Here is a 12,020-nt window from a genome sequence, read left to right as displayed (position 1 = left end):
ATCTCATCTGGATAATTATCTAATATGAGAGATTCAATAAACAAAATAAGAGATTCATGGTAGAAAGAGAGCATAATGAACAGACAACATTGTAAACATTGGCGAGAAATGTAAATTATATGTCCACGTTGGTCTGTCAGCCCACTTTCTCCGCTCTTTTCACTACGGATCCCATTGCAATTTGTTTCTACATCTAAATTTAAACAGTTTTATAAAGAGGAACTCCGATTAGAGTAAAATGGAAATAAAAAGCAAACTAGAACCTTTCACTACCAGTTCAACCAGAATAATACAATGAAGTGTGCACCCTTCCTTAAAGCTTATTACAAATGTTTGATTTTACCACTATTAGCATGAAATGCAAGTTTAGTCCGATGTAGAAACGTGTGAAATATGTCAACAGGAATAACAAAATAGAAAACATGGATCAAAAACTCAATACCCATTTTAAATTATGCTTAGTATTTCTTTATGACTTATTGGTATTAAAACAAAGATTATTTTTCTTAAACCGCTCTTTTATTCTTTCTTTCGTTTTGCTATCTATATGTTATCATGCCCATAACAGCAGGGTAATTGCCATTTGAAAATTTCATCAGACGTATGAAGAAACGGTTTCATTATTTTCGATCGAGACAACACAAGAATTTGCATTTGTCCTGAACGTTTAGACACTAAACGAAGGAGAACAACTTCATTGTATAAATACGTTTCTTACGTCTGCTGTTTTAATAAAATCACAAAAGTGTATGCACCTGAACGTCTCTTAATGAGTATGCAGTATAGTTCATCTATATAATATACGGTCTATCTATACACCGAAATCAACCAAACATTAATGCATACATATATGCATAGTGATGTCTCAATATTGGACGCTCTGTATATCCACATATGTAAGTGCCTCTCTCTCTATCTCTCTCTCTCTCTCTCTCTTTACATGTATAGGTTAATGCATTTGTATGGGGAAATAGGAACGAGTTGTTTGGATGGAGATATTGCACGACCTTGGTGGTGCAATATATCCTTCCGACAAAACGAGTTTATATTTTCCCAACAAAATGCCGTAACCTATTTATTATATGATCATTTGTTTATTCTTCCTAACGCTTAATTATGTGAACAAAAATATGCTACACGAAACAAAATAACTGAATGTGTGCCGTATTCCAAACAAAATACACAAGCGTAGATTCATGATTACACAACAACATCATCATTAATGCGCATTTAACTCCACCCTGATCAATTTGAATTTAATCGCGCGCTAGACATAACTTTCGAAAGAATATTGTGTGTTGGTCTACTTCAAATTGAAAATTGGAGTCATATTGTGAATAAATGTGAATTGCAACAACTTTTCCATTTGATCTGCAATGAATATATTTTGGCATTTTTTGTATCTTCTACGTTGAGGATATTCAGGATGTAAAACTGTAAAACTCTAAGTATAGTTTTTGCCATTCCTATTAACAGCTAAAGGTGACACATTATGCCGTGTAACTTGCGTTTTATTTGTAGGTACCCACCAATTTTATGAAATCAGGCGTCTATCGCAAAAATTAAAAAAAAACATTGTACGAAAAGGTAAACGCGGAATGTAGCAAAGTAGCTGGTATGTGGCCATCCACGAAAGATCTGCTTTATTTCATTCAGAAACAAATTTAATCAACCAAAACATAAAGCGTCTGCTACACGAGTGTACATGATTTGTTTACAACGTAGCTCCTAATACACTATTGGGCACACGTGTCCTGCACGTGAGTGCAATATGAAGGTGTGCAATATCGAAAAATACCGAACGATTCTGATTATGTAATATTAACGGAGAAAAAGTTGAGCATATAATAAATGCATGTATCCCTTCCATATCACAAAGATTGTAGAAGTTGCAGTATATACAACTTAAATTATGTTTAAATAATCTTAGGGGAGGATATTATATAATTTGAAACTTATTTAGATATATTTATGAGAAGAATTAGTTTGAGTGTGTCATAATATCAAGGACAACATGTAGGTTTAGGGATATATGAATCAGCGAATGTTGCATTGGGTAGAAGTGATGAAGAAACTCAATCAGTAATTCAGTTAACAAGTTATATATAAGCAACAGACTGCTAGGTTAGCAGAATTCAACAGCAGAATAAATCAGCATTCTATACTCAGAGTAAGAACACTTTCGCAAGATGATTTCTCAGCTAAAGATAAGGTACCTGATTGCAAAAGATCAGAACATCTTATGCGTCTCTTAAAATATTTAATAGGGATAAGCTTGGCAGAATCAGCAATAAATGATATAGAGCTTATCAAAATGAATGGTCCATACTACTCCAAAATAAAATCAGATAGAGGTTTTGGTGACCCAACTATGCATTGTTTTCAGTGAAAAACTGTGACCATGATGTCTTTGACATAAAATCATTTCGAATAGCTACTGACTTTATTACATTGTTTGTTTTCAAACATACAGCAGTCCTAAATGACATGCCATTTCTTTAAAACTAAGTGGATTTAGGAAATTATAAGACGTTTATTTATCCATTGAACATAAGAAGGGAAGCAAAAGCAACAATTTATGAAAAGTTCAACAAACACTTTATAATATATGGTGAACATTTAAGAGATACTTACATTAGTATCAATTAAATCCCAAATAATACTAAATGCTCTATCACAAATATAAAATACAGAATGTTCCGTAATCAATTTCAATAATCTTGCATGTTATGATATTCAGAGTGTCTTGAAATTCCTAACGTACCAAAATTATTGAATGTCGTGATGCACCACAATAATGCAATACAAGCTCTTGTTGAATTAAATCTCACCAGAGCCAAAATAGTTTTTTTTTTGTCCAAACCTTCAATTGCTATCTTGTCTTTGCAATGAATAATTAAACAAAATAATTATTATAGAATTTTATATGAACACAGTAGTAAATTCTGATTCACAAACATATATATGAATAGGCATTTAAAATTTCTTTAACTTAACCTCCATTTATATATTTATGCCGATACTTTACAACAATAGATTGTTGTGGATTAAAAAAACTTCTGATAGAAAATTCCACTAAGTCTTGAACTCATATTTGAATACGCTTCTTGTTTACTAGTTATAATTATGGCTAAACTTAATCACAATCGGGGCAAAAATCAGGAACGCTATATAAATTAAATATGACCATATGTTCAGCAGGAGAAGCCATCAACATAGTTTACCACTGCATCGGCTATGTTGGATGTCCAAGCGGCACCATGGTCATCATAGATCATTTAGCTCAACAGATAAATGTGTTTAAGTACTTTAGGAAAGGTATCCATGAAAACCTTGAGCTATGGAATTGACCACCAGAGGTAATGCATACATTTTACTCCCTCGGATAGGTTTTCTTTGCTATGTCTGAAATTGACCATGCAAAATAAAAGTAAGGGGAAACATTGTATTTTGTTATTAGCATTGACCTAGATAGGTTGCTACAGTGTACACGATACAGCATTTATTATTGATGATGTATAGTTGAATGGAAGTTCCACCATAAATACATTGTACTTTTAAAGGTAGATAGCCCAATGTGACCTGACATAGTGTCATTATATGTTGCGTCTAAAGCGCTAAAAAGTATAAATTTTGTACGTATTGGATAAAATCAGGGATATTAATACTCACTCGTTCTTTTCTCGCTTTTTCTTCCTGAAAGTATAAAATAAATGTGAAATTAGACGTGGTGATGGTGCACATATTTGCAAATGCATTACCTGAACGGATAAATAAGCAATAAACAAGAAAAAACACTGTCGGGATTTTCTCGTGTTTTAGTCTCTGAATTTTAAATTTTCTTTCTTTATTGTATCATGCTGAGATAAACGAACAACGCGCTGCAAAGGTTTCTGCCGTGAATTGCATCTAGTTGTTTAGGTAAAATGTTGTTATTAAAATATAACCACAAAGTATAAACGCATGATATTCTCGCTAACAGCATGTGGTACAACCTTTAAACTATAGATTGTATAATAAATTGTATAGTGTTACAGTATATGTACATTGATAAACTGAATATACATTTACACACATACGGCTACAGGTTAGCTATGGCACTTAAATTCCTTTCATGTATTTCAAACAGAATATAATACTATAAACTTCGGCGATTCATTTGAAATGCGTAACCACAAAAGCAGTTTTTAATAAATTAAAACTTTTCGGTCTTCTCCTTAGCCGAAAGGGATACGGAATAATGAGCTACAAGGTTAATACGTAACTTCAAATTCCGTTGGAACAATGTGAATAAGTATAGGTCCAGACACAAACAAGCAAACATTTTCAATAATTATAATCATCTCATGAAACTTTCTGGTTACTATGGCAAATACAATGACGAATCTTCAAATCTGCACTTTCTGGTTGAACAGAGGTATCGAATAATTTTAATAGTTCCATGGTAGTGTTTTTGTCCAAAATGTCGATGAGTACCTTGTATTTCCATTTAATAATTTAAATAAATAATAGTTTTAAAAATTTATCTTAACACATTAGTAAATGCTGATACCCAAATACTGATATGAATCAATATTTAAAATCGTTTTGTTTAACCTGCATTACAATGTGAGTAACCGTACTATAAAGTGACTGATGCAAAATTCCACTAACTATTAAACTCAAATAATAATAAACATATTGTTTACTAGCTGCAATCATGGCAAAAAGATATTCACAATGTTTAATCACCATCAAGACAAAGATCAGGTACGCAATACAAATAAAATATACTCAACAACATATATAGGAAAAAATCCAAGTTCTTACGACCATTTGATCAGCAGGAATAGCGATCACAAGCTTTTTGCCACTGCGACGGCAATATTGGATGTTCGAGAGGTACCATGTTCATCAGTGATTAATTATCTCAATGGACAAGTGTGTTTGCAAAATTTCATGACATTCACGTAAGGTATTTAGGAAAAGTGTCCATGAAAACCTTGAGATAACGGATAGGTCAGCAGAGATATGTAATACATTTTCAGAAGCTCAAACAGATTTTCCTCAATTTGTCATTAAGCAAACTTTCAGCAATGACAAGTTTTGCCATAAATATAGTAGAGGGGTGGAGTATGAATACTGGACGATGTAGGCTAGACTGCACTACATACGTTTCAGCATATTTGCATATTTGCTATCAAATATATATATATATATATTTTGGACAGTTAACATGTATAGATAGGTCAATTGTCACCATATTAATTTTTGCTTGATGTGCTTTGAAGCTGTATGCTTCAGATCTGAATATGAATGTATCTACGACCATGCAATTTGTTGAGGACGTCTCATGATTTTGAGTCCCACCACATCATTCAGTAAATTTTATTGAACTTTGTGTTTCACATTTAGATTGGTTTAGGATTGCTTTCCTGTATGTGTTCTGTAGAAATATGAAAAAAATTAGATATCAATAATTACTCTGTCGTTTTTTCTCCCTATTCTTCCTGAAAGAATATAATTAATGTGACATTAGCAACCGTAATATAAACATCATTTATTTTCTCCCTAAATATAGGACAGACATGCATTCACATATTCATAAATGTAAATATAATGCACGTCATTGCTTGAACAGAGGAGAAGTGTCTCGTATTTAAATATCCTAATTCAAACTTTCTGTCGTTTCATCATTTTGAAGAAATAGCAATGCACCAAGCACAGTGTTTTCCGCCATAAAATAATTTTAAATGTTTAGCTAAGATGTCTTACTCACAAGCACTGACTAGCAACTTAGATGCAAACTGTATACAAACATATTTTCGGTGAGCAGCAATGTCTCTTATAACTGGTACATTGCTCTGTTGGTTATATGGTCATAATAAAGGAACACAAGCCGAACATCCAATACTAGAGTTTTTGTTTTATTTTACTTGCTCTCGTTGCGCCTTCAAACGGTACATACAATATAATAAAGACATGTGAGCCTAAATAGGAACACAGGTGCACTGCATTATACATATACTCATAACGTTATGGTTCGTAGTAGAATATGTTATATTTTCCGAATATCTTTTAGCAATGACATAATAAGTTTATGCAAAAAATTATGATGTGTACGTATTTACTCAAACATATTTATTAATACTTATTCTTTATGTTTTCGCTCTCTGTTCCTGAAATGATATGATCACTCTGATATTTGACACAGTGCAATACAATTCGCTTATTTGCGCTCAAAACAATATTAGAAACGCAGGCTCTTATTCGCAAATGGGAATACGCTGTACGTCATGACTTGAAACGATTATTCAAGTATAATGGTGATTTTATCTAATCTATAATATGGTACTCTCGTATTTAAAGCTCTAGATTTCACATTTTCTGTCTTTTCTATACACTGAAGAGACAAAAATCAAGGAGATGCAAAGTCTTCCGCAATACAATACTCCAAATGGTTTATGAAAAAGTACGGCCTGGTGCTGTTTATTACATGAAAAAATTATATTAGACATCTCATTATCAAACATATATTTGTTTCAATTTGTCCTTTATTCTTTCACTCTTTTCGCCTTTAAACGGTTAGAGCGTCCACCTCGGATGGGGGAGGGTTTGATTCCCAGCCGAGTCATAACAAAGAGTTATAAAAATGGTACTAACAGGTGCCTTGCTTGGCGTTCAGCATTAAGAGATTAATGTTATGACTGGTCGGCATGGTGTCAGGATAATGTGACAGGGTGGGACATCAGGCTACATGTATGTGGTATGATGCCCCAGTAGCAGACATCACTATAAACTGCAACACTGCATACATCGTACCAATATAACTGGAAAATTGTTAAAGCAAAGTTTAAAAAATCCAAATCCAAAGTCTGACATGGTAACCGCTGCAACCCACTCATCGTAAGTCAGATATGATAACTAATACAATCCACTCATTGCAAATCAGACATGTTTAACACTGCCATGCACTGATTGTAGGTCAGATATGCTAACCGCTGCAACCTACTGATTGTAAATAAGAGAGATTAACTACAGCAACATACTGATTTTAATCATTCTTGCAGACCATGTTTGTAAGAAAGATATGCCAACTAGTGCTTGTAAGTAAGACATGCTAACCACGGATATTAAGGATGGTGAGACATCATAACCAGTGCTGGTAAGACATCCTAATCAGTACTGATAAGTAAGACATACTAACCAGTGTTTGTAAGAAAGACATATTCAGTGTGTGTCAAAGTAAAACAAGATAACCAGTTCTTTTCAATAAGCAATGCTAACCAGTGTTTGTAAGAAAGACATGCCAGCCAGTGTTTGTTAAAGGAAGACATACTAATCAGTGCTTGTAAGAAAAACGTGCTAATCAGTCCTTGTAAAACATGCTAACTAGTGTTTGTATGTAAGACATGCTAACCAGTGTTTGTAAGGAAGACATGATAACGATTGCTTCCTAAAGCAAGGTATTATATTCAGTGATTTAAGTAAGACATGCTAACTACTGACTTTACGTATGGCAAAATATCATAACCAGTGCTGGTAAGGCATTCTAACCAGTGTTTCTAAGTACGTCATGTTAACCAGTGTTTGTAAGACAGATTAACCAGTGGTTGTTAAATTAAGACATGCTAATCAGTGCTTGTAGGTAAGACATGCTAACCAGGGTTTGTTAAATATTGTAAGTAAGACATGCTAACAAGTGTTTGTTAAAGTAAGACATTGTATTCAGTGTTTGTAGGTAAGACATGCTAATCAGTACTTGTAGGTAAGACCTACTCACCGGTGTTTGCAAGTAAGACATAGTAGCCAGTGTTTGTAAGCAAGACATGCTAACCAGCCCTTGTAAGTTTGACATGATTATCCGTACTTGTAAAAAAGACCTGCTAACCATGTTTGTAAGACATGCTAACTTGGGCTTGTAGGACATGCTAATCATTGCTTGTAAGTAAGACATGTTAACGAGTGTTTGTTATTAAGATATGATAACCAGTGTTTGTAAGTAATACACGCTTTATCAGTGTTTGTAAGTAAGACATGTAAACACGTGTTTGCAAGTAAGACATGCTAGCCAGTTCTTATACGTAATACATGTTAATCAGTGCTTGTAAGTAGGACATGTTAATCAGTGTTTGTAAGCAAGACATGCTAACCAGTGTTTGTAATTAAGGCATGTTAACCAGTGCTTGTAAGTAAGACATGCTACTCAGTTCTTGCAGAAAACATATGCTAACTAGTGCTTCTAAGTAAGACATGGAAACATTTGATTTCAAGAATGGTAATATATTCTAACCAGTGCTGGTCAGACAAACTAACCAGTGGTTATAAGTACGACATGCTAGTCAGTGCTTGTGAGAAAGACGTGCTAACCAATGTTTGTAAGTAAGACATTCTAATCAGTGCGTCTAGGTTATACATGCTAACCAGTTCTTGTACGTAAGACATATTAACCAGTATTGTTAAAGAGATGTTATTCAGTGTTTGTTAAAGTCAAACATGCTAATCAGTGCTTGTAACAAAGGCATGCTAATCAGTCCTTGTAAAAATGAACTGCTAAACAGTGCTTTTAAGTAAAACATGTTAACCAGTGTTTGTTACAAATGACTTTTTAACCAGGGCCTTTAAGTCAGACATGTTAACAACTGATTTTAAGTATAAAAATACATTCTAGATAGTGACGGTAAGACATGCTAACCAGTGTTTTATAAGTCAGACATGCTAACCAGTTTTTGTAAGTAAGACATGGTAACCAGTGTCTATAAGTAAGACATGGTAACCAGTGTTTGTAAGTAAGACATGGTAACCAGTGTTTGTAAGTAAGACATGGTAACCAGTGTTTGTAAGTAAGACATGCTAACCAGTCTTTGTAAGCAAGACATGATTATCAGTACTTGTAAAAAAGACCTGCTAACCAGTGTTTGTAAGACATGCTAACTAGTGCTTGTAAGACATGCTAATCAGTGCTTGCAAGTAAGACATGTTAACCAGTGTTTGTTAGTAAGATATGCTAACCAGTGTTTGTAAGTAAGGCACGCTTTATCAGTGCTTGTACGTGAGATATGTTAACATGTGTTTGTAAGTAAGACATGCTAGCCAGTGCTTGTGCGTATGACATGCTAATCAGTGATTGTAAGTATGACATGTTAACCAGTGTTTGTATGCAAGACATGCTAACCAGTGTTTGTAAGTAAGGCATGTTAACCAGTGCTTGTAAGTAAGACATGCGACTCCGTTCTCGTAGAAAAGACATGTTAACAGGTGCTTCTAAGTAAGACATGCAAACATCTGATTTTATGTATGTTAAGATATTCTACCCAGTGCTGGTTAGACAAACTAACCAGTAGTTGTAAGTAAGACATGCTATTCAGTGCTTGTGACGACTTGTGAATAATGTCACGATCAGTAATGCGTTTGGATTCTTGAGGATGTACGGACCTTTTGAATCATTCATCTACTTGCGGACCATAAAATACATGTCGTCGCGCTTACAATTGCGGTAGTTGTTGCTGCAGTATAATTACTTTCATGATTACTGCACAGGAGCAAATTCACTGTTTCCAGCGAGAATTGTCCAATACCACGAGAACCAGTTAGGTACTATCATTATATGCAATAATTGTTCAAACTAAAATAAACTGAAGCAAGCGAGAAAACAAACAGAGATCAAAAAGAAGAAACACTAGCAGAGATACTAAAATGATTCCTGTATTTTCTCTCAATGTCGAAAATGGTGCATGGTATGTTGATCTTATTCTAGGCTAAAAACATATTCAATGTCACGACAGACCCTAACAAGTATGATTCTGAGATAACTGGTGGTGGCAGTGAGGGATTATATATTGGAATATGTATCCACTGTGCCAACTCAGCTGATTTTGTAAACCATTCGCGTGGTAATCTCGTGGTTGGTAATAACAATTGAAGATATGTCACCAATCTAACGACAACTTTTGAAGGGTGTTATAACCGGAAGAGTAAATATGATCCTCGTAAATTTGAGATGAACGATAGTCCGAGCAGACGTTGGTTCGGATCAAACATGTCAATGATATATTCGCGATAGTGGCGTGCATGACTTTTACGACGACCACCCGATTTATACAATGAGCAATACAAACGGCTCATTCAAAGACATAACTGCTTGTGACATTGTGGTACCAAGGCAGATTCAAATTATTTGTACATCAGCATGTTCAATGGTATTGTACGCCATCACTTTGTAGACTATTGGTATATTAGCATATTCAATGGTATTGTACGCCATCACTTTGTAGACTATTGGCACATCAGCATATGCAATGATACTGTACGCCATCACTTTGTAGAATATTGGCACATCAGCATATTTAATGGTATTGTACGCCATCACTTTGTAGACTATCGGTACATCAGCATATTTAATGGCATTGTAGGCCATCACTTTGTAGACTATTGGCACATCAGCATATCCAATGGCATTGTAGGCCATCACTTTGTAGACTATTGGCACATCAGCATATTCAATGGTACTGTACGCTATCACTTTATAGACTATTGGTACATCATCATATTAATGACTTCTGAAATGTATTCCAAACCATTCTATACATTTGGAGTAATGATATGACATCTGGGATTATTTGAAATATAAATCACAATGCTATATGTTTTGAATTTTCACATTTGTAGTCTAGGGAAATGATTGTTGTATTTTCTTGTTGAATTTGTTTATTTTATTTAGTTCGAGATCTAGAGTCGTAACAACAACAATGACAATATTTTCAAGATGGATGCCATTGTGCCATACTTTATATCAGAATGACACCATCTCTAGTTAGTACTTATATACTATACGTCGTAAGAAGGCCTTCGGGGAAAGCACAATGTCCACTTGACCAGTCATTCCGAATAGATAGTTATTTTAAGCTTGTCAAGATGGCGACTGATAAACATATCAGCAGCACCGTTGGCGTTATTTTCATGTAAAACCAACTAAACATCAAAATACGTATTTCAGTGCAATCGCCGTGCTGATATAACCATTGATTCAGGATGAATATTGTAACATGATTTGCAGGTTGGCCGCCGTGGCATACATATTCGATGTATAATGGCACAGTTAGGACAGACGTATACGACCATCCACTCGATATAAGTAGTTATAACTACATTTCCACGACAGCCGCTGTTGCGTATTTTATAAAGAGCAGTAACAACACATTCATTGTCCTGACTGACGGACTAGCAAAGCAAATGCATACAGCTGAGCTACCTCCGTCACATTTCCAGTGGGGAAATCAAGCGCAAATTTAGATAACACGTATTGCCGTGAAAGGGAGGGTGTAGAATGTATATATTTGACGATGTTCTGTGCAGAGATTTATACAGTATTTAATATCTATGGAACGAAGTACATATTATACAATTTACCATATATATAGTAATTATGGTCACCAATTTGATTTCTGTATGATCTGTTTTGAAACATAGGCATTAGGTACATATAAACAAAGCTTTCAATTGGGATTCATTTAATGTTTTAGCGCTTTAGAATCAATTATACCACAGACAACAACGAAGGTCACACACGTACACCTTTCACTGTTGTGACATTTACATTTTAACAACGACTGGGCTAAATTATACTCAAGATACGCATCCTGTATGTTTTGTTGAGTAGGATAAGAAAGCGTTGCCAGTATATTTAAAATTTTATTCCAGACACTGAAGCAAGTTTTAAGGTTACATTTTCCTTATTGTGACCTTGAAATGTGAGATATAACAAAACCATTTTAGTCACAGTATATATTTATAAAAAGTGCAACTAATTATCATCTCAAGGTTTGTAAAGTTATGAGCCGGGCAGTCAGTAATTTAACAGGATATACAGCTGGTCGGACAATGTTGTATTATGATAGGCAAATCATGAATCAAAGGTATAATCCGTTAGTCCATAAAAGTGACCATTTGAACATATTTACTAAAAGGAGGACGCTACTTATTTTTCTGACAACAGTAATAAATGCGCGATATAGAAATAATAATCATTCCTTGGTCAGTGG

The 12,020-nt window shown here is 34.4% G+C and overlaps 1 protein-coding gene across 2 annotated transcripts in view; it reads right to left on the bottom strand.

Annotated features, from left to right (window-relative positions):
• LOC149769958 (E3 ubiquitin-protein ligase TRIM33-like) overlaps nucleotides 1-12,020 on the bottom strand; it is an 80,425-nt gene that overhangs the window by 31,494 nt on the left and 36,911 nt on the right. Inside the window, exon 4 of one of the 2 annotated variants that reach the window (XM_089949617.1) lies at nucleotides 3,673-3,696. The exons of the other annotated variant lie outside the window; for it this stretch is intronic. Coding sequence (XP_089805743.1) covers nucleotides 3,673-3,696 — 24 coding nt within the window. The remainder of the gene's footprint in view (nucleotides 1-3,672; nucleotides 3,697-12,020) is intronic. 2 annotated transcript variants of the gene reach the window in all.

The sequence above is a fragment of the Sinohyriopsis cumingii genome, unplaced genomic scaffold (genome assembly GCF_028554795.1).
Source record: "Sinohyriopsis cumingii isolate HCF-2022 unplaced genomic scaffold, ASM2855479v2 utg002932l, whole genome shotgun sequence".
In the NCBI taxonomy this organism is placed as follows: domain Eukaryota; kingdom Metazoa; phylum Mollusca; class Bivalvia; order Unionida; family Unionidae; genus Sinohyriopsis; species Sinohyriopsis cumingii.
The sequence above is the reverse complement of the archived record's forward strand: the minus strand, read 5'-3'. Positions and strand labels throughout refer to the sequence as shown.